At 37.3% G+C, this 26,131-nt stretch overlaps 1 protein-coding gene across 1 annotated transcript in view; it reads left to right on the top strand.

Moving 5' to 3' along the window:
• Positions 1 to 26,131, top strand: part of oca2 (oculocutaneous albinism II) — a 151,012-nt gene that overhangs the window by 107,684 nt on the left and 17,197 nt on the right. The window contains 3 exon segments of the mRNA XM_062038403.1: positions 8,018 to 8,145; positions 11,686 to 11,745; positions 15,653 to 15,757. Coding sequence (XP_061894387.1) covers positions 8,018 to 8,145; positions 11,686 to 11,745; positions 15,653 to 15,757 — 293 coding nt within the window.

Here is a 26,131-nt window from a genome sequence, read left to right as displayed (position 1 = left end):
GTTCAATCGTAGACTCAAACTCTATGAAAGCGCGAATCTACTCTGCGCACACAATATGCGGTACATTGTTACCTCCGCTTGCATTGGGAATGCGTTTCAAAAAAGGGACAGAAACGAAAGCTGAAACACATAAAAAGCAAAGACATTTGTTGTCAACTAATCGTTGCAGCCCTAATTTTCACACACATAAATCATTTTCTCTAGTTTAAAGGTGTCGTGAAGTACCAGCCTGGATGGAAAGTTAACTTTCAGTTTCCATCCCTTCCAAGGCAATGCAATCAGACTTTTTTACTGATCATCTTAAAAACAATTTTTTAAAAATTATTTTATTGTGTTGTTTTCTATGTTAATTATTAATATTACTACTAGAGATGTCCGATAATATCAGCTTGCCAATATTATCGGCCGATAAATGCTTTAAAATGTAATATTGGAAATTATCGGTATTGGTTTCAACCTCCCGATTTTCCCAGGAGACTCCCGAATTTCAGTGCCCCTGCCGAAAATCTTGCGGGGCAACCATTTTCCCGATTTCCATCCGGACTCCATTATTGGGGGCGTGCCTTAAAGGCCTACTGAAATGCGATTTTCTTATTTAGACGGGCATAGCAGGTCCATTCTATGTGTCATACTTGATCATTTCGCAATATTGCCATATTTTTGCTGAAAGGATTAAGTAGAGAACATCGACGATAATGTTCTCAACTTTTGGTCGCTGATAAAAAAGCCTTGCCTGTACCGGAAGTAGCGTGACGTCACAGGTTGTGGAGCTCCTCACATCTGCACATTGTTTACAATCATGGCCACCAGCAGCGAGAGCGATTCGGACCGAGAAAGCGACGATTTCCCCATTAATTTGAGCGAGGATGAAAGATTCGTGGATGAGGAAAGTGAGAGTGAAGGACTAGAGGGCAGTGGAAGCGATTCAGAAAGGGAAGATGCTGTGAGAGGCGGGTGGGACCTGATATTCAGCTGGGAATGACTAAAACAGTAAATAAACACAAGACATATATATACTCTATTAGCCACAACACAACCAGGCTTATATTTAATATGCCACAAATTAATCCCGCATAACAAACACCTCCCCCCTCCCGTCCATATAACCCGCCAATACAAATCAAACACCCGCACAACACACTCAAGCCCACAGCCCAAAGTACCGTTCACCTCCGCAAAGTTCATACAGCACATATATTTCCCCAAAGTTATGTACGTGACATGCACATAGCGGCACGCATGTACGGGCAAGCGATCAAATGTTTGGAAGCCGCAGCTGCGTACTCACGGTACCGCGTCTGCGTATCCAACTCAAAGTCCTCCTGGTAAGAGTCTCTGTTGTCCCAGTTCTCCACAGGCCAATGGTAAAGCTTGACTGTCATCTTTCGGGAATGTAAACAATGAAACATCGGCTGTGTTTGTGTTGCTGCAGCCGGCCGCTAATACACCGCTACCCACCTACAGCTTTCTTCTTTGCTGTCTCCATTGTTCATTGACCAAATTGCAAAAGATTCACCAACACAGATGTCCAGAATACTGTGGAATTTTGCGATGAAAACAGACGACTTAATAGCTGGCCACAATGCTGTCCCAAAATGTCCTCTACAATCCGGGACGTCACGCGCAGGCGTCATCATACCGAGACGTTTTCAGCAGGATATTTCGCGCGAAATTTAAAATTGCACTTTAGTAAGCTAACCCGGCCGTATTGGCATGTGTTGCAATGTTAACATTTCATCATTGATATATAAACTATCATTCTGCGTGGTCGGTAGTAGTGGCTTTCAGTAGGCCTTTAAAGGCACTGCCTTAAGCGTCCTCTACAACCTGTACAAACAGCGTGTCGGCCCAGTCACATAATACATGCGGCGTTTACACACACATAAGTGAATGCAAGGCATACTTGATCAACAGCCATACAGGTCACACTGAGGGTGGCCGTATAAACAAGTTTAACACTGTTACAAATATGCGCCACACTGTGAACCCACACCAAACAAGAATGACAAACGCATTTCGGGAGAACTTCCGCACCGTAACACAACATAAACACAACACAACAAATACCCAGAACCCCTTGCAGCACTAACTCTTGCGGGACGCTACAATATACACCCCACGCTACCCCCTACATAACCCCGCCCCCACAACCCCGCCCACCTCAACCTCCTCATGCTCTCTGAGGGAGAGCATGTCCCAAATTCCAAGCTGCTGTTTTGAGGCATGTTAAAAAAAAATAATGCACTTTGTGACTTCAATAATAAATATGGCAGTGCCATGTTTTTCCATAACTTGAGTTGATTTATTTTGGAAAACCTTGTTACATTGTTTAATGCATCCAGCGGGGCATCACAACAAAATTAGGTATAATAATGTGTTAATTCCACGACTGAATATATCGGTTTTTGTTGATATCGGAATCGGTAATTAAGAGTTGGACAATATCGGAATATCGGATATCGGCAAAAAAGCCATTATCGGACATCTCTATTAAAAACTTTTTTTTTTAAATTATTTTATTGTGTTGTTTTCTATGTTAATTATTAATATTACTAATATTATCCTCTCAATCTAATGTTTTTATTACCTTATTAATGTAATGTTTGTATTTACATTTTTTACATGTTTCATTTGTTTGTACCATTTTTACATGCCGTTAATTTTAGTTATTCTCCAGTGTAGACTCCTCAAAGGTGGCATTTTTCTTCAAATCCTCAGTGCCATGCCATGATTTGTTTTTGATTTATTATTGTCAATAGTTCTGTGTGTGTGTGTGTGTGTGTGTGTGTGTGTGTGTGTGTGTGTGTGTGTGTGTGTGTGTGTGTGTGTGTGTGTGTGTGTGTGTGTGTGTGTGTGTGTGTGTGTGTGTGTGTATTCTGTTTATGGGTGTGCGTATGTTTTCTTCTCTTATGTTTTTTTGTTGTTTCCTTTACAGCACTTGCCTGCGTATGAAAAGTGCCATATAAATAAAGTTTGATTTGATTTGAATCTAGTGTAGGTGGACAAAAGCATGAGAGATGGGCAACCTTTAGACAGTTTGGTTTTCTCTCTCCACTACTGGTATTGTTTAAGTTTGTACTTCTGTTTTGTCTCCTCTCATCATTTTAAACAGCCCTAAAACCAAAAAAACTCTGGGGACTCTCTCCTCCTGAAAGGGGTGGAGGTCCTAATAGGATAGGATAGGATAGGTCTTTATTGTCATTGCAACAAGTACAACGAAACTATGTTTTCAACACAAACCCGTTCAAGATTAGACAAACAAACAGTGTACAGGGTTACAGAACAGGAACGCTGATGGGACGCCACGAGGCGCCCCCTTAAAAGGTGGGAAAAAGGTAAAACGCTGGGGAAGAAGATGAGTAAAAAAAATAGAATCTAGACTGGGCTCCTAAGGGGGTCTAGTCTGGAGTGGGAAAAAAACTTCCATGCCATGCACACATAAACATGTGACATTTAATCACGACAACTCGCAACAGAGGGGGGGTTGGGATCCTGGAGGTCGACTGCTGCTTGAAGCGCTGCCAGCCATCCATCACCCTGAAGAGGAATCAAGCGGTGGTGAAGGCGTGGCGTGGGGTGGGGGAGGGTGTGTGTGTGTGTGTATATGCCCATTGTCTTGGGTGTGTTGATGTAGTGTCCATAGGCCTGGGGCCTTTCTGCATGCAAGCAAAAGTTCGACTCCAGGTGTCGTTGAGGAGGGAGGGAGGTCAAAAGCATCCATCATTGAGGTATCCTCGGGGATTTTTTCAGAACAGCCTGCTCTTGTTGTTGCAGCATCAAGGCCATTCGAGGGAGTCAAATCGTAGGTTAGGATTTTTGTTTTTCCGCGAGCAGACATTACAATGGCTTGTCTGTTCTATTCGTCCATGCTGGCCCTCATATCCAATTTTTCCCTTTCAACCAGTTTTTCCATGATGTGATCCATCTTGCGATTCAGTTCAGAAATCGCCACAGTCTGTGATCCCACAGCCCGGCCCAAACCTTCCATTGCGACGAACAGCCTTTGGGCCCCTTGAGTGGCTGCCATCTTCTTACGAATTTGACGATACACCAGAGCAATGCCCAGCCCAATCAGCAGGTGCCCCGCGATCACGGTTCCAAATAGGTAGATGTCTTCCACGTCCTCGATGGAAAGGACTGAGAGGCACATGATTCTCCATTTATCCCAGGAATCTCTCAAGTACCCTGCAGCAATGGTTCCATCAGGGCAGCCAGGCTCCCCAGAACATATTTTCCTCGTCGAAAATATTTTGTCAATTGAGTTGAGAGTCAAGCTGATCATTTCCATGTCTGATGTTTAGATTTGGAGGACAACGCAAAGAAAGAGGCTTCAAAAAAGTATAGACAAGACAAAACAAAGAGAGCAAGCAGGGAGCGGGAAAAAAAATGTGACCGCCCTCACCAGAGGCAGGACAGAAAGACGAAACAATACAAATTTTATAGAGAATAATGATAGTTTTACATGAAGAAAAAACATTGTGAAATACATATACAGAAGTTAAATGTATAAACAAAGATTTAAAGGAGCCCTATTATGCAAACCCAGCTTTTCTTACCAATTGGTACTTGTTTTTTGGGATCTGCAGAAGTCCCAAAAATGTCATATCGAACCCTGGAGACATGGCAGAGATGTTTATAAAACAATCTTGCCTTCTTTAATACTTCCTCCAAGCGAGCTGTTTAGAATTTTCCCAATTTGTGACGTTTTTGTCGTAGTGAGGTTGTTGCCATATAGGGTAGAAATGTACCAGAAGAGCTTTGCGCGAGTCCGCCATTATAGTCCGACGCTGTAGTCAATAGGCGTCTTCTTTTTCTCCATCTTGTTGTGGGGCAGACTAGGGCTTGGTTACCAAATCGGGTACTTTTTTGGCACCGACCGAATCCCGCCGGTCCCACTGGGCCCCGATTCACGTAAAATCCACTGATGCCATGTTTCGGTAGATGGGTTGACTTGACGTCACGCTCGATGGCCGCCTCAGCCCGCTCTTCGCACTTTGCCGCTTGGCGATCATTCCAGCAGGACTCCGCCAAACTACCGCTCGGTAACGTTGCAATTTTCAATGCCAACAAAGAAACGGACTCAAAAAACGCTCCACACTAAAATGCGCTAGCTTGACGCTAATATACATTAGCTTTGCTATTGACATGCTACTGATTAGCATTACTGATTTTACATGGCGATTTCAACACCTTCAAATGTAATCTTAAAAACTACAACTAAGAAGCAGGTTACAATCAAACAGCAGCTGCGTAATAAGTACTTACAGTATCAACACATTTTAGGGCGCAACACACAGCAAGACTAAACTGACCAACACACCAAAAACTATACACTGCCTGTCGTACTTGCAAATGAAACTCAGAAATGTGACAATGAAACAAAATGTAACAAACGAATACAAGAAGATATCATTTTTAATGTTGCAATGAAAAGGAAGATTTTACCATTAAAAACAAATAATGTTTATTAACACACACAGAAGTACCGAAAGTTGTATCGATTCCCAGATATTGGGAATTGGTGCCGAATCTGTTCAGATATGACTGACACCCATCCCTGGTGCAGACTGGCTCGTACATGCACGTGCATCCTCCACCGTTGCCATTTCTACAAACCCCGTTTCCATTTGAGTTGGGAAATTGTGTTAGATGTAAATATAAACGGAATACAATGATTTGCAAATCCTTTTCAACCCATATTCAATTGAATGCACTACAAAGACAACATATTTGATGTTCAAACTCATAAACTTTATTTTTTTTTTGCAAATAATAATTAACTTAGAATTTCATGGCTGCAACACGTGCCAAAGTAGTTGGGAAAGGGCATGTTCACCACTGTGTTACATGGCCTTTCCTTTTAATAACACTCAGTAAACGTTTGGGAACTGAGGAGACACATTTTTGAAGCTTCTCAGGTGGAATTCTTTCCCATTCTTGCTTGATGTACAGCTTAAGTTGTTCAACAGTCCGGGGGTCTCCCTTGTGCTATTTTAGGCTTCATAATGCACCACACATTTTCAATGGGAGACAGGTCTGGACTACAGGCAGGCCAGTCTAGTACCTGCACTCTTTTACTATGAAGCCACGTTGATGTAACACGTGGCTTGGCATTGTCTTGCTGAAATAAGCAGGGGCGTCCATGGTAACGTTGCTTGGATGGCAACATATGTTGCTCCAAAACCTGTATGTACCTTTCAGCATTAAAGGTGCCTTCACAGATGTGTAAGTTACCCATGTCTTGGGCACTAATACACCCCCATACCATCACAGATGCTGGCTTTTACACTTTGCGCCTATAACAATCCGGATGGTTCTTTTCCTCTTTGGTCCGGAGGACACGACGTCCACAGTTTCCAAAAACAATTTGAAATGTGGACTCGTCAGACCACAGCACACTTTTCCACTTTGTATCAGTCCATCTTAGATGGGCACAGGCCCAGCGAAGCCGACGGCGTTTCTGGGTGTTGTTGATAAACGGTTTTCGCCTTGCATAGGAGAGTTTTAACTTGCACTTACAGATGTAGCGACCAACTGTAGTTACTGACAGTGGGTTTCTGAAGTGTTCCTGAGCCCATGTGGTGATATCCTTTACACACTGATGTCGCTTGTTGATGCAGTACAGCCTGAGGGATGGAAGGTCACGGGCTTAGCTGCTTACGTGCAGTGATTTCTCCAGATTCTCTGAACCCTTTGATGATATCACGGAGCGTAGATGGTGAAATCCCTAAATTCCTTGCAATAGCTGGTTGAGAAAGGTTTTTCTTAAACTGTTCAACAATTTGCTCAGGCATTTGTTGACAAAGTGGTGACCCTCGCCCCATCCTTGTTTGTGAATGACTGAGCATTTCATGGAATCTACCTTTATACCCAATCATGGCACCCACCTGTTCCCAATTTGCCTGTTCACCTGTGGGATGTTCCAAATAAGTGTTTGATGAGCATTCCTCAACTTTATCAGTATTTATTCCCACCTTTCCCAACTTCTTTGTCACGTGTTGCTGCCATCAAATTCTAAAGTTAATGATTATTTGCAATTTTTTTTTTTTTTTTTATCAGTTTGAACATCAAATATGTTGTCTTTGTAGCATATTCAACTGAATATGGGTTGAAAATGATTTGCAAATCATTGTATTCCGTTTATATTTACATCCAACACAATTTCCCAACTCATATGGAAACGGGGTTTGTACTACAAATTAGCGTATAGTTCCGACTTGTATTTGTCAAACTCACAAAAACTACAACAAGGCTGGCGGGGAGAAGACGCAGTCGAAGGAGGAGGGCTTCGGCGGGTAAATAAGAGCGCTCACAAAACGGTGCATCCTGAAGAAAAGGTTAAAAAAAGCGGCTTGAGGATGGTCTGTAAAATATAATCCATGCAACATTTTGACCACAGGGAAATGTTTAAATATAGGAAATAAATGGAAATATAATCCCTATAAGATGGGTGGGGAGAGAACCACCTTCGTACTTCACTACAAGTTCTTTCTCGAATTCAATCGTGTTTCTCACCTTCTTTATCGACAGGCAACTTTCTTTGCTTGTCAACTCTGTGGAATGATATGCTGGCAAACAGTCTAGTTTTTTTACTGGTTCTTATCAATTTCAGCATAACGTGAGTGTACAATTCAAAATAGTATTGAAGTTGATTGCTTGCACGCTCGTTCCTCCTATTAAAAAGTAATTTCATCAAAAAATACCCCAATTCCATCCACGCTCTGTCTCTCTTCTAATGTTCCTTTCTTTCAACCTTGTGTGCTCACTTCCATCGCTTATGAAATGATTCTGCCAAAGGACTAAAGCAATTACTGGTGATTACGGGCAATCACCGCGGAGTTCTCAGAACGGAAGCACTTTTTTCCATTAATACCAGCGTGTGTCTCTACAAAGTATGTCCCTTAATAAAAAAAATAAAATAAAAAAAAATGCTGATCATAACAAGAATATTCCTGAATAGCCAGCATAAAATCGCAGATTTTAATTTCTGATGTACATTTGATGGTCTTCTGCTCAGGTTGGATCGCCATCCTGGGCTCCCTGTGGCTTCTGGTTCTGGCCGACATCCAGGACTTTGAGATGATCTTGCACCGCGTGGAGTGGGCCACACTGCTCTTCTTCGCCGCCCTCTTCGTCTTGATGGAGGTGCCTGGCTAGCAGCTCGACACAACCCTTGCACACTAACACCTCGGTTTTCGCCAGTAACCAGTTCCAAAAGGTCTGACGAAAACCGAATCGCTTGAAAACCGAAGCAGAAGTAGGGCTGCGAGTAACGATTATTTTGATAGTCGATTAGTCAGCGATTATCTTGACGATTAGTCGACTAATCAGATAATAAAGCGTACACATATAATGGCTCTAATTTTTCCATTGACTAACTCATGGATGTCAAACTCTGGCCCGCGGGCCAAAATTGGCACGCCGTGTAATTTCACTTGGCCCTTGAGGCGATATGAAATTAACACTAGAGCTGGCCCGCCGATTATATACAGTGGCGGTGCCGCGGTAACACCGCATTCACTGCTAATTCTCATACTTGACAACCCTCCCAGGAGACTCCCAAACTTCAGTGCCCCTCTCGAAAATCGTCACGTCCGGGGGCTGGCGGGGTTTGGTGGTAGCGGGGGGTTTATTTTGTAGCGTCCCGGAAGAGTTAGTGCTGCAAAGGGTTCTGGGTATTTCTGCTGTTGTGTTTATGTTGTGTTACGGTGCGGATGTTCTCCCGAAATGTGTTTGTCATTCTTGTTTGGTGTGGATTCACAGTGTGGCGTATATTTCTAACAGTGTTAAAGTTGTTTATACGCCTACCCTCAGTGTAACCTGTATGGCTGTTGATCAAGTATGCGTTGCAATCACGTGTGTGTGCGTACAGAAGCCGCACATATCTTGTGACTGGGCCGGCACGTTGTTAGAATGGATGAAAAGCGGACGTGACGTCAGCTCGTAGAGGACGTTAAAGGCAGTGCCTTTAAGGCAGTGGTCCCCAACCACCGGTACCGGTCCGCGGACCGATTGGTACCGGGCCGCGCAAGAAATAAAAAATAAAAATAAAAAAATAAATAAAAAAAACATTTTTATTTTTTATTTTATTAAATCAACATAAACACAATATATACATTATATATAAATATAGATCAATACAGTATGCAGGGATACAGTCCGTAAGCACACATGATTGTATTTCTTTATGAAAAAATAAATAATTTTTTTTTTTAAATAATCCCTCCCCTCCACAAAACCCACCCCGTGAGACATCACAAGAAATGACGTCACGTAGCTCAGTCATTAGGCGCAGATAGCGAAAGCAGGAAAAACAATGGACGCAAAAGCGCTCCAAGGTGTAATAAAGTTCAAAACAAAAGGTATAATCCAATGAATAACTTTACTGAGAGATTTGAGCAGGGTACAAACACATGACCAACACTGTTGTCTGTCTAATTATAAATAATGCAGACGAGGCGTGTTGGCTGAGTTCTTGACGTTTACTTTCACAGCGTGCTCATAACCTCATTCTTAGCTGCCGGGTGGCGACATGCAACAACACTTTTCGGGGCTACCGCGCATGCTCGTCACTCCCGTTGCATGCTGGGTAGTGTAGTTGTTATATTCCCTAGCCTAGCTCATAACATCACATCTTTCCCCCTATAAAGAAATTATGTTAATTCAATAAAGTGTATTTCTTTTTTTAGCTTTAACTTTTCATTTTTTAGCATTGTAACCACATTTGCAAACAACTTTTCTCTTCATGGAACTTTCTTTCAATAAAGAAATAAAGTGCAAAAATGTCAAAGCATCATAACAAGCAGTTATGTTCCAATAGCAGCAGAAGTGCACTTTTGGAGAACTGTATTATTTTCAGTTTTGTGCCCAAGGGACTGATTTTATTTAACACTATATTATTTATACACCTATAGTGATCACATAGACAGGTTGTTTTTGTGTTACTGTATATATTTGTTTCTCTGAAAAATCCCACTTAATATACTTTGGGTAACAACAGTTAATATTTGTTTATTTTATTAAATTTTTTAGGGGGGTAACAGTCAATATTTATTTATTAGATTTTATTTTTTTCTTATATAATAAAAGTGAGCTTTTGTTAAACCAAATATTGTGTTTTTTTCCATATACAACAACCAACCTTACTCGATAAGAGAATCGATAAGGAATTGGTTCGATAAGAGGATTCGATAATAGACTCGAACTCGATAATTTCTTATCAAACATTATCCCTACCCTGGACTAACTAAATTTTGCCGACAATTTTCATTGAAAACCAAAGCATACAAACAGGACATCTTGCCCATATAAAACAATTGACATTAGTCAGCGCTGTTTTATAGTATTTGCATATTGTCAGAGTCTCAGTAAGGTTCTAACTTTTTGCCCTCATCCTCTAAAACAGTGTTTTTCAACCTTTTTTGAGCCAAGGCCCAATTTTTGCGTTGACAAAAATCGGGAGGCACACCACCAGCAGAAATCATTAAAAAAGGAAACTCAGTTGACAGTAAAAAGTCGTTGACACAATTGTTGGATATGACTTTAAACCATAACCAAGCATGCATCAATATAGCTCTTGTCTCAAAGTAGGTGTACTGTCACCGCCTGTCACATCACCCCCTGACTTATTTTGACTTTTTTGCTGTTTTCCTGTGTGTAGTGTTTTAGTTCTTGTCTTGCGCTCCTATTTTGGTGGCTTTTTCTCTTTTTTTTGATATTTTCCTGTAGCAGTTTCATGTCTTCCTTTGAGCGATATTTCCCCGCATCTACTTTCTACTTTGTTTTGTTTTGTTATGGGGAGGGCGCGGCGCGGTTGGGAGAGTGGCCGTGCCAGCAATCTGAGGGTTCCTGGTTCAATCCCCACCTTCTGCCAACCTCGTCACGTCCGTTGTGTCCTTGAGCAAGACACTTCACCCTTGCTCCTGATGGGTCGTGGTTAGGGCCTTGCATGGCAGCTCCCGCCATCAGTGTGTGAATGTGTGTGTGAATGGGTGAATGTGGAAATAGTGTCGAAGCGCTTTGAGTACCTTGAAGGTAGAAAAGCGCTATACAAGTATAACCCATTTACCATTTACCATTTGTTTTAGCAATCAAGAATATTTCAGTTGTTTTCATCCTTCTTCCTGGGGACATTGTAGATTGTCATGTCATGTTCGGATGTACATTGTGGACGCCGTCTCTGCTCCGCAGTAAGTCTTTGCTGTCGTCCAGCATTCTGTTTTTGTTTACTTTGTAGCCAGTTCAGTTGTAGTTTCGTTCTGCATAGCCTTCCCTAAGCTTCAATGCCTTTTCTTAGAGGCACTCACCTTTTGTTTATATTTGGTTTAAGCATTAGACACATTTTTACCTGCACTCTGCCTCCAGCTGTTTGCAACATCTACAAAGCAATTAGCTACCGGCTGCCACCTACTGATATGGAAGAGTATTACACGGTTACTCTGCCGAGCTCAACAACAACACATAATTTGCAGACTATAATTACTGGTTTGCAAAAAAATAATTTTAACCCAAATAGGTGAAATTAGATAATCTCCCACGGCACACCAGACCGTATCTCACGGCACACTAGTGTGCCGCGGCACAGTGGTTGAAAAACACTGCTCTAAAGGCCCCAAAACGGCCATACTGTGTTTTTATTCTGCCTGCTCCAACTATCTTATTGAATAATGTGTGTTCATTCTGCAGGCTCTGGCCCAGCTGCAACTCATCGACTACATCGGAGAGCAGACGGCCGCGCTTATCAAAGTGAGTGTTTTATTTTGACGAGCATCTGTCGTGACACCACACAGGTGATGTGCTCTCACTTCCCATGCATCTCCCCTCACATTCAATTATTTTGTTTGCACGGGACTGGAGTTGAAGCTCTGTACCTTAAAGTGCCGTTGTCTCCGCTCGCAAGCTATCTGCCAGGCGCAAGATTGCAGTGGTAATAAGCACGTCAGCTCGCGTTTAAACCGCCGGCCCCCCGGAGAGCAAATAACCACTACTGACAGGCGGCGCGCCGCCCTTAGCTCCTGAATTCCTGCGTGGCGGCGCAGAAGAACGAGCACGTCCGCATGCAAGCGTGCGACAGGTGCAAGTGGAGAGATATTGTCTTCCTTATGCTGCTTGTCACGCGTGCAGAGATCCAACACCTCCAGCTGCAATCCGTTCGGACAGTGAGGAGGAAGAAAGTGTTAATAATATTAGCAAACAGCTCTCAATATGACCGAGTGCACCGCTTCGACCACTGCAATATAATATAAGACGCTGAGGGAACTTCATGAGATTTTGACAAAACCCAAAACCAGTGAAGTTGGCATGTTGTGTAATTCGTAAATAAAAACGGAATACAATGATTTGCAAATCCTTTTCAACTTATATTCAATTGAATAGACTGCAAAGACAAGATCTTTAATGTTCCAACTGAGAAACGTAATTTTTTTTTTTTTAGCAAATAATGAGAGATGTCCGATAATGGCTTTTTTGCCAATATCCGATATTCCGATATTGTTCAACTCTTAATTACCGATACCGATATATACAGTCGTGGAATCAACCCATTGTTATGCCTAATTTTGTTGTGATGTAACAAGGTTTTCCCAAAATAAATCAAGTCAAGTTATGGAAAAAAATGCCAACATGGCACTGCCATATTTATTATTGAAGTCACAAAGTGCATTACTTTTTTTAACGTGCCTCAAAACAGCAGCTTGGAATTTGGGACATGCTCCCCTTGAGAGAGCATAAGGAGGTTGAGGTAGGGTCGGGGGGTAGCGGGGGGTGTATATTGTGGCGTCCCGGAAGAGTTAGTGCTGCAAGGGGTTCTGGGTATTTTTTATGTTGTGTTACGGTGCGGATGTTCTCCCGAAATGTGTTTGTCATTCTTGTTTGGTGTGGGTTCACAGTGTGGCGCATGTTTGTAACAGTGTTAAAGTTGTTTATACGGCCACCCTCAGTGTGACCTGTATGGCTGTTGACCAAGTATGCATTGCAATCACTTGTGTGTGTGAGAAGCCGTAGATATTATGTGATTGGGCCGGCACGCAAAGGCAGTGCCTTTAAGGTTTATTGGCGCTCTGTACTTCTCCCTACGTCCGTGTACACAGCGTTTTAAAAAGTCATACATTTTACTTTTTGAAACTGATACCAATAATTTCCGATATTACATTTTAAAGCATTTATCGGCCGATAATATCGGCAGTCCGATATTATCGGACATCTCTACCCAAAACCAGTGAAGTTGGAACGTTGTGTAATTCGTAAATAAAAACGGAATACAATGATTTTCAAATCCTTTTCAACTTATATTCAATTGAATAGACTGCAAAGACAAGATCTTTAATGTTCGAACTGAGAAACATAATTTTTTTTTGGCAAATAATCATTAACTTACAATTTAATGGCAGCAACACATTCCAAAAAAGTTGGCACAGGGGCATTTTTACCACTGTGTTACATGGCCTTTCCTTTTAACAACACTCAGTAAAGGTTTGGGAACTGAGGAGACACATTTTTGAAGCTTCTCAGGTGGAATTCTTTCCCATTCTTGCTTGATGTACAGCTTAAGTTGTTCAACAGTTCGGGGTCTCAGTTGTGGTATTTTAGACTTCATAATGCGCCACACATTTTCAATGGGAGACAGGTCTGGACTACAAGCAGGCCAGTCTAGTACCTGCACTCTTTTACTATGAAGCCACGTTGATGTAACACGTGGCTTGGCATTGTCTCGCTAAAATAAGCAGGGGCGTCCATGAAAAAGACGTTGCTTGGATGGCAACATACTGGATGTTGGATCCTATCTATATTATTTATTTATTAATTGTTTTGACAATGAAATCAAATAATGGCAATGATGTTGTTGATGTATTTTTGGATGTTTTGGATGAATTATGATTGACTGATTGTTTTCAGCTGCTCACGCTCCTCCTGGTGAGCCACTTCCTCCTCCTATGATTAAGAAGACAGGACAGCTGGGTGCTCCTTTTGTCTGTCTGTCATGTTGACGGAGTGAGGAGTGAAACAGTTTATTTACCGCTAAATAAGTTATTTTGAAGTCAACCACGGAGAATATTTTTTGTTTGTGAAAATAATTTATCATCATTTGGAATCTAGAATTATCTCCGCGAGAGGAATTTAGTGAGTCATAGACCTCCTCCTCAGGACTACTCTGCTATCTTTATTTTTATTTTTTCGAACATTTTTGAACGCAAGAGTAGCCGTAACACTGTATGTTGCTCCAAAACCTGTATGTACCTTTCAGCATTTAATGGTGCCTTCACAGATGTGTAAGTTACCCATGCCTTGGGCACTAATACACCCCCGTATCGGATCGATACCTACATTTGTGGTATCATCCAAAACTAATGTGAAGTATCAAACAACCGAAAAATAAGTGATTATAACATTTTAACAGAAGTTGAAACAGAAAATAACAAAATATTAACAGTAAATGAACAAGTGGATTAATAATCAATTTTTACAGTTTGTCACTCATAATGTTGACAAAATAATAGAATGATAAATGACACAATATGTTACTGCATACGTCGGCAGACTAATTAGGAGCCTTTGTTTGTTTACTTACTACTAAAAGACAAGTTGTCTAGTATGTTCACTATTTTATTTAAGGACAAACCTGTTCTTCGATTACAATAATAAACATATGTTTAATGTACCTAAGATTTTTTGTTAAAATAAAGCCAATAATGCCAATTTTTGTGGTCCCCTTTATTTACAAAAGTATCGAAATACATTTTGGTACAGGTACCAAAATATTGGTATCGGGACAACCTTACTCTGAAGTATAAAATAATTGAGGGTTGTTGCCTTTGCATTGCTAGATGGAAAATAGAATAGAATAGAATAGAAAGTACTTTATTGATCCCTGGGGGAAATTCAGCACCACAGTTCGCTCACAATAGACAAGAATAATAACAAATAATATAATAAATAATAAAATGTAACTACAGGCAATGAAATTAGATGAGAGAAGATGTCAGGTTCAAACACCGATGACATCTATTAAACAGACAAGAAGCAAGGAATTAAACAGAGACAGGATTCAATTTCGCTCAATGAGGAGAGCGCGTACACCTGTACTCTTGCACAGTGTCGTCCCACGCTCTGACGAAAGGATTGCACGCCTCCTCTTTAATTTGGACTTTCCCTGATTACATGGCAACAGCTGCTTCTAAGGGGAGAGGGGGTCGTAAACAGCCGTTGCCCTCGGTCACAAAACAGTTCAAAGAAAAGATGCCTGGAGCTTGCGTCAGGTCCTGCTTCCTCTCCGCTTTGTAGATCTCGGGTCAAGACAAGATCTTCCTGTGGATCACAACACATCAAAGAAACCATCGTACACAGTGGAGTTTTACAAGCCTTTTGCTTGGTAAGATCAAAGACAGCTTTTGTCTCCTCGCCGGGAACTCATGTGAACAGAAAGTTTTGTGATAACTTACATACAATTATTCTGACAAAAGCAGTTCGCCTCCTACGTCACAACAATTGTGGTAACTTTCTAAAAGAGAAAAAAACAGAAATGCGTTAACCATCCTCCTTTATCATATATTCTTATAATACCTTGAACATGAACGAAACCATTCTGAAAAGTGACAGCACTTGACGTCTGCTAAAGGGAGTTAAGGTAAACAGAGCACTACTTCTTCTTTTCCAGGCTGTGCCCGAGGACCAGCGCATGGCCATCGCCATCATCTTGGTGATGTGGGTCTCTGCTCTGGCTTCTTCTCTCATTGACAACATCCCCTTCACTGCCACCATGGTGAGAGGACACATCGCCTTAAAACCTTGAAATGGTGGACCAGTTGGTTCAAAACATTACCAGCAGGCATGGATTTGGTATGACAATGTGATACTTTGTACAACAAAACGATGCTCTGGATGCTGTTGTTGACAAGACTGCAGGATTGTGTGGACATTGGGGATGGGCAGACCGGGGTGGTGGTTCCCCACTTTAAGAAAGGAAACCGAAGGGTGTGTTCCAACTACCGTGGGGTCACACTCTTCAGCCTTCCCGGTAAGATCTTAATTAACTGATAGTCGAACCTCAGATTCAGGAGGAACGGTGTGGTTTTCGTCCTGGTCGTGGAACTCAGCAGGGTCCTTGAGGGTGCATGGGAGTTTCCCCCAACCAGTCTACATGTGCTTTGTGGACTTGGAGAAGGCATTCGACCGTGTCCCTCGGGAGGTCCTGTGGAGAGTGCTCAGAGAGTATGGGGTATCGGACCGCCTGATTGCGGTGTTCTGCTCTCTGTATGATCTTGGTCTGCATTGCCGGCAGTAAGTCAGACCCGTTTCCAGTGAGGGTTGGACTCTACCAGGGCTGCCCTTTGTCACCGATTCTGTTTACAACTTTTACGGACATAATTTCTAGGCGCAGTCAGGGTGTTGAAAGGATCCGGTTTGGTGGCTGCAGGATTAGGTATCAGCTTTTTGCAGTTGATGTAGTCCTGATGGCTGTATCTGGCCAGGATCTTCTGCTCTCACTGGATCGGTTCGTAGCTGAGTGTGAAGCGACTGGGGTGAGAATCAGCACCTCCAAGTCCGAGTCCATGGTTCTCGCCCGGAAAAGGGTGGTGTGCCATCTCCGGGTTGGGGAGGAGATCCTGCCCCAAGTGGAGGAGTTCAAGTACCTCGGAGTCTTGTTCACGAGTGAGGGAAGAGTGGACCGTGAGATCAACAGGTGGATCGGTGCAGTGTCTGCAGTGAAGAAGGAGCTAAGTGCAAAGCTCTCAATTTAGCGGGCGATCTATGTACCTATCCTCACCTATGATCATGATCTTTGGGTGATGACCGAAAGAACAAGATCACGGGTACAAGTGGCGGAAATGAGTTTCCTCCGTCGGTTGGCAGGGGTCTCCCTTAGAGGTAAGGTGAGAAGCTCTGCCATTCGGGAGGAGCGTGTTACATAATACATGACACTTTGTATAACAATGTGTTACATAATACATGACACTTTGTATAACAATGTGTTACGTAATACATGACACTTTGTATAACAATGTGTTACGTAATACATGACACTTTGTATAACAATGTGTGACATAATACATGACACTTTGTATAACAATGTGTTACATAATACATGACACTTTGTATAACAATGTGTGACGTAATACATGACACTTTGTATAACAATGTGTGACGTAATACATGACACTTTGTATAACAATGTGTGACGTAATACATGACACTTTGTATAACAATGTGTTACATAATACATGACACTTTGTATAACAATGTGTGACATAATACATGACACTTTGTATAACACTGTGTTACATAATACATGACACTTTGTATAACAATGTGTTACATAATACATGACACTTTGTATAACAATGTGTGACATAATACATGACACTTTGTATAACAATGTGTGACATAATACATGACACTTTGTATAACAATGTGTTACATAATACATGACACTTTGTATAACAATGTGTTACGTAATACATGACACTTTGTATAACAATGTGTGACATAATACATGACACTTTGTATAACAATGTGTGACGTAATACATGACACTTTGTATAACAATGTGTGACATAATACATGACACTTTGTATAACAATGTGTGACCTAATACATGACACTTTGTATAACAATGTGTTACATAATACATGACACTTTGTATAACAATGTGTGACATAATACATGACACTTTGTATAACAATGTGTTACATAATACATGACACTTTGTATAACAATGTGTGACATAATACATGACACTTTGTATAACAATGTGTGACGTAATACATGACACTTTGTATAACAATGTGTTACATAATACATGACACTTTGTATAACAATGTGTGACATAATACATGACACTTTGTATAACAATGTGTGACCTAATACATGACACTTTGTATAACAATGTGTTACATAATACATGACACTTTGTATAACAATGTGTGACATAATACATGACACTTTGTATAACAATGTGTGACATAATACATGACACTTTGTATAACAATGTGTTACATAATACATGACACTTTGTATAACAATGTGTTACGTAATACATGACACTTTGTATAACAATGTGTTACATAATACATGACACTTTGTATAACAATGTGTTACGTAATACATGACACTTTGTATAACAATGTGTTACATAATACATGGCACTTTGTATAACAATGTGTTACGTAATACATGACACTTTGTATAACAATGTGTGACATAATACATGACACTTTGTATAACAATGTGTGACATAATACATGACACTTTGTATAACAATGTGTTACGTACTACATGACACTTTGTATAACAATGTGTGACATAATACATGACACTTTGTATAACAATGTGTTACGTAATACATGACACTTTGTATAACAATGTGTTACATAATACATGACACTTTGTATAACAATGTGTTACGTAATACATGACACTTTGTATAACAATGTGTTACATAATACATGGCACTTTGTATAACAATGTGTTACGTAATACATGACACTTTGTATAACAATGTGTGACATAATACATGACACTTTGTATAACAATGTGTGACATAATACATGACACTTTGTATAACAATGTGTTACGTACTACATGACACTTTGTATAACAATGTGTGACATAATACATGACACTTTGTATAACAATGTGTGACATAATACATGACACTTTGTATAACAATGTGTGACATAATACATGACACTTTGTATAACAATGTGTTACGTAATACATGACACTTTGTATAACAATGTGTTACATAATGCATGACACTTTGTATAACAATGTGTTACATAATACATGACACTTTGTATAACAATGTGTTACATAATACATGACACTTTGTATAACAATGTGTTACATAATACATGACACTTTGTATAACAATGTGTTACATAATACATGACACTTTGTATAACAATGTGTGACATAATACATGACACTTTGTATAACAATGTGTTACATAATACATGACACTTTGTATAACAATGTGTTACATAATGCATGACACTTTGTATAACAATGTGTTACATAATACATGACACTTTGTATAACAATGTGTTACATAATACATGACACTTTGTATAACAATGTGTTACGTAATACATGACACTTTGTATAACAATGTGTTACATAATACATGACACTTTGTATAACAATGTGTTACATAATACATGACACTTTGTATAACAATGTGTTACATAATACATGACACTTTGTATAACAATGTGTTACATAATACATGACACTTTGTATAACAATGTGTTACATAATACATGACACTTTGTATAAAAATGTGTGACATAATACATGACACTTTGTATAACAATGTGTTACATAATACATGACACTTTGTATAACAATGTGTTACATAATACATGACACTTTGTATAACAATGTGTTACATAATACATGACACTTTGTATAACAATGTGTTGCATAATACATGACACTTTGTATAACAATGTGTGACATAATACATGACACTTTGTATAACAATGTGTTACATAATACATGACACTTTGTATAACAATGTGTTACACAATACATGACACTTTGTATAACAATGTGTGACATAATACATGACACTTTGTATAACAATGTGTGACATAATACATGACACTTTGTATAACAATGTGTGACATAATACATGACACTTTGTATAACAATGTGTTACATAATACATGACACTTTGTATAACAATGTGTTACATAATACATGACACTTTGTATAACAATGTGTTACATAATACATGACACTTTGTATAACAATGTGTTACGTACTACATGACACTTTGTATAACAATGTGTTACGTAATACATGACACTTTGTATAACAATGTGTGACATAATACATGACACTTTGTATAACAATGTGTGACATAATACATGACACTTTGTATAACAATGTGTGACATAATACATGACACTTTGTATAACAATGTGTTACATAATACATGACACTTTGTATAACAATGTGTTACACAATACATGACACTTTGTATAACAATGTGTGACATAATACATGACACTTTGTATAACAATGTGTGACATAATACATGACACTTTGTATAACAATGTGTTACATAATACATGACACTTTGTATAACAATGTGTTACATAATACATGACACTTTGTATAACAATGTGTTACATAATACATGACACTTTGTATAACAATGTGTTACGTACTACATGACACTTTGTATAACAATGTGTTACGTAATACATGACACTTTGTATAACAATGTGTGACATAATACATGACACTTTGTATAACAATGTGTGACATAATACATGACACTTTGTATAACAATGTGTTACGTAATACATGACACTTTGTATAACAATGTGTTACATAATACATGACACTTTGTATAACAATGTGTTACACAATACATGACACTTTGTATAACAATGTGTGACATAATACATGACACTTTGTATAACAATGTGTGACATAATACATGACACTTTGTATAACAATGTGTTACACAATACATGACACTTTGTATAACAATGTGTGACATAATACATGACACTTTGTATAACAATGTGTGACATAATACATGACACTTTGTATAACAATGTGTGACATAATACATGACACTTTGTATAACAATGTGTGACATAATACATGACACTTTGTATAACAATGTGTTACGTAATACATGACACTTTGTATAACAATGTGTTACATAATACATGACACTTTGTATAACAATGTGTTACATAATACATGACACTTTGTATAACAATGTGTTACACAATACATGACACTTTGTATAACAATGTGTGACATAATACATGACACTTTGTATAACAATGTGTTACATAATACATGACACTTTGTATAACAATGTGTGACATAATACATGACACTTTGTATAACAATGTGTTACGTAATACATGACACTTTGTATAACAATGTGTTACATAATACATGACACTTTGTATAACAATGTGTTACATAATACATGACACTTTGTATAACAATGTGTTACACAATACATGACACTTTGTATAACAATGTGTGACATAATACATGACACTTTGTATAACAATGTGTGACATAATACATGACACTTTGTATAACAATGTGTTACATAATACATGACACTTTGTATAACAATGTGTTACATACATAATACATGACACTTTGTATAACAATGTGTTACATAATACATGACACTTTGTATAACAATGTGTGACATAATACATGACACTTTGTATAACAATGTGTTACATAATACATGACACTTTGTATAACAATGTGTGACATAATACATGACACTTTGTATAACAATGTGTTACATAATACATGACACTTTGTATAACAATGTGTTACGTAATACATGACACTTTGTATAACAATGTGTTACGTAATACATGACACTTTGTATAACAATGTGTTACATAATACATGACACTTTGTATAACAATGTGTGACATAATACATGACACTTTGTATAACAATGTGTTACATAATACATTACACTTTGTATAACAATGTGTTACATAATACATGACACTTTGTATAAAAATGTGTGACATAATACATGACACTTTGTATAACAATGTGTTACATAATACATGACACTTTGTATAACAATGTGTTACGTAATACATGACACTTTGTATAACAATGTGTTATGTAATACATGACACTTTGTATAACAATGTGTTACATAATACATGACACTTTGTATAACAATGTGTTATGTAATACATGACACTTTGTATAACAATGTGTTACATAATACATGACACTTTGTATAACAATGTGTTACGTACTACATGACACTTTGTATAACAATGTGTGACATAATACATGACACTTTGTATAACAATGTGTTACATAATACATGACACTTTGTATAACAATGTGTTACATAATACATGACACTTTGTATAACAATGTGTGACATAATACATGACACTTTGTATAACAATGTGTTACATAATACATGACACTTTGTATAACAATGTGTTACGTAATACATGACACTTTGTATAACAATGTGTTACATAATACATGACACTTTGTATAACAATGTGTTACGTAATACATGACACTTTGTATAACAATGTGTTACATAATACATGGCACTTTGTATAACAATGTGTTACGTAATACATGACACTTTGTATAACAATGTGTGACATAATACATGACACTTTGTATAACAATGTGTGACATAATACATGACACTTTGTATAACAATGTGTTACGTACTACATGACACTTTGTATAACAATGTGTGACATAATACATGACACTTTGTATAACAATGTGTGACATAATACATGACACTTTGTATAACAATGTGTTACATAATACATGACACTTTGTATAACAATGTGTTACGTACTACATGACACTTTGTATAACAATGTGTGACATAATACATGACACTTTGTATAACAATGTGTTACGTAATACATGACACTTTGTATAACAATGTGTTACATAATGCATGACACTTTGTATAACAATGTGTTACATAATACATGACACTTTGTATAACAATGTGTTACATAATACATGACACTTTGTATAACAATGTGTGACATAATACATGACACTTTGTATAACAATGTGTTACATAATACATGACACTTTGTATAACAATGTGTTACATAATGCATGACACTTTGTATAACAATGTGTTACATAATACATGACACTTTGTATAACAATGTGTTACATAATACATGACACTTTGTATAACAATGTGTTACGTAATACATGACACTTTGTATAACAATGTGTTACATAATACATGACACTTTGTATAACAATGTGTTACATAATACATGACACTTTGTATAACAATGTGTTACATAATACATGACACTTTGTATAACAATGTGTTACATAATACATGACACTTTGTATAACAATGTGTTACATAATACATGACACTTTGTATAAAAATGTGTGACATAATACATGACACTTTGTATAACAATGTGTTACATAATACATGACACTTTGTATAACAATGTGTTACATAATACATGACACTTTGTATAACAATGTGTTACATAATACATGACACTTTGTATAACAATGTGTTGCATAATACATGACACTTTGTATAACAATGTGTGACATAATACATGACACTTTGTATAACAATGTGTTACATAATACATGACACTTTGTATAACAATGTGTTACACAATACATGACACTTTGTATAACAATGTGTGACATAATACATGACACTTTGTATAACAATGTGTGACATAATACATGACACTTTGTATAACAATGTGTGACATAATACATGACACTTTGTATAACAATGTGTTACATAATACATGACACTTTGTATAACAATGTGTTACATAATACATGACACTTTGTATAACAATGTGTTACATAATACATGACACTTTGTATAACAATGTGTTACGTACTACATGACACTTTGTATAACAATGTGTTACGTAATACATGACACTTTGTATAACAATGTGTGACATAATACATGACACTTTGTATAACAATGTGTGACATAATACATGACACTTTGTATAACAATGTGTGACATAATACATGACACTTTGTATAACAATGTGTTACATAATACATGACACTTTGTATAACAATGTGTTACACAATACATGACACTTTGTATAACAATGTGTGACATAATACATGACACTTTGTATAACAATGTGTGACATAATACATGACACTTTGTATAACAATGTGTGACATAATACATGACACTTTGTATAACAATGTGTTACATAATACATGACACTTTGTATAACAATGTGTTACATAATACATGACACTTTGTATAACAATGTGTTACATAATACATGACACTTTGTATAACAATGTGTTACGTACTACATGACACTTTGTATAACAATGTGTTACGTAATACATGACACTTTGTATAACAATGTGTGACATAATACATGACACTTTGTATAACAATGTGTGACATAATACATGACACTTTGTATAACAATGTGTGACATAATACATGACACTTTGTATAACAATGTGTTACATAATACATGACACTTTGTATAACAATGTGTTACACAATACATGACACTTTGTATAACAATGTGTGACATAATACATGACACTTTGTATAACAATGTGTGACATAATACATGACACTTTGTATAACAATGTGTTACATAATACATGACACTTTGTATAACAATGTGTTACATAATACATGACACTTTGTATAACAATGTGTTACATAATACATGACACTTTGTATAACAATGTGTTACGTACTACATGACACTTTGTATAACAATGTGTTACGTAATACATGACACTTTGTATAACAATGTGTGACATAATACATGACACTTTGTATAACAATGTGTGACATAATACATGACACTTTGTATAACAATGTGTTACGTAATACATGACACTTTGTATAACAATGTGTGACATAATACATGACACTTTGTATAACAATGTGTTACATAATACATGACACTTTGTATAACAATGTGTGACATAATACATGACACTTTGTATAACAATGTGTGACATAATACATGACACTTTGTATAACAATGTGTTACATAATACATGACACTTTGTATAACAATGTGTGACATAATACATGACACTTTGTATAACAATGTGTTACGTAATACATGACACTTTGTATAACAATGTGTTACATAATACATGACACTTTGTATAACAATGTGTTACATAATACATGACACTTTGTATAACAATGTGTGACATAATACATGACACTTTGTATAACAATGTGTGACATAATACATGACACTTTGTATAACAATGTGTTACATAATACATGACACTTTGTATAACAATGTGTGACATAATACATGACACTTTGTATAACAATGTGTTACGTAATACATGACACTTTGTATAACAATGTGTTACATAATACATGACACTTTGTATAACAATGTGTTACATAATACATGACACTTTGTATAACAATGTGTTACACAATACATGACACTTTGTATAACAATGTGTGACATAATACATGACACTTTGTATAACAATGTGTGACATAATACATGACACTTTGTATAACAATGTGTTACATAATACATGACACTTTGTATAACAATGTGTTACATACATAATACATGACACTTTGTATAACAATGTGTTACATAATACATGACACTTTGTATAACAATGTGTGACATAATACATGACACTTTGTATAACAATGTGTTACATAATACATGACACTTTGTATAACAATGTGTGACATAATACATGACACTTTGTATAACAATGTGTTACATAATACATGACACTTTGTATAACAATGTGTTACGTAATACATGACACTTTGTATAACAATGTGTTACGTAATACATGACACTTTGTATAACAATGTGTTACATAATACATGACACTTTGTATAACAATGTGTTATGTAATACATGACACTTTGTATAACAATGTGTTACATAATACATGACACTTTGTATAACAATGTGTTACATAATACATGACACTTTGTATAACAATGTGTTATGTAATACATGACACTTTGTATAACAATGTGTGACGTAATACATGACACTTTGTATAACAATGTGTTACATAATACATGACACTTTGTATAACAATGTGTGACGTAATACATGACACTTTGTATAACAATGTGTTACATAATACATGACACTTTGTATAACAATGTGTTACATAATACATGACACTTTGTATAACAATGTGTTACATAATACATGACACTTTGTATAACAATGTGTTACATAATACATGACACTTTGTATAACAATGTGTTATGTAATACATGACACTTTGTATAACAATGTGTTACATAATACATGACACTTTGTATAACAATGTGTTACATAATACATGACACTTTGTATAACAATGTGTGACGTAATACATGACACTTTGTATAACAATGTGTTACATAATACATGACACTTTGTATAACAATGTGTTACATAATACATGACACTTTGTATAACAATGTGTTACATAATACATGACACTTTGTATAACAATGTGTTACATAATACATGACACTTTGTATAACAATGTGTGACATAATACATGACACTTTGTATAACAATGTGTTACATAATACATGACACTTTGTATAACAATGTGTGACGTAATA

Source organism: Entelurus aequoreus, linkage group LG27 (genome assembly GCF_033978785.1).
Source record: "Entelurus aequoreus isolate RoL-2023_Sb linkage group LG27, RoL_Eaeq_v1.1, whole genome shotgun sequence".
Taxonomy (NCBI): Eukaryota; Metazoa; Chordata; class Actinopteri; order Syngnathiformes; family Syngnathidae; genus Entelurus; species Entelurus aequoreus.
This window is presented reverse-complemented; position numbering and strand designations above follow the sequence as displayed.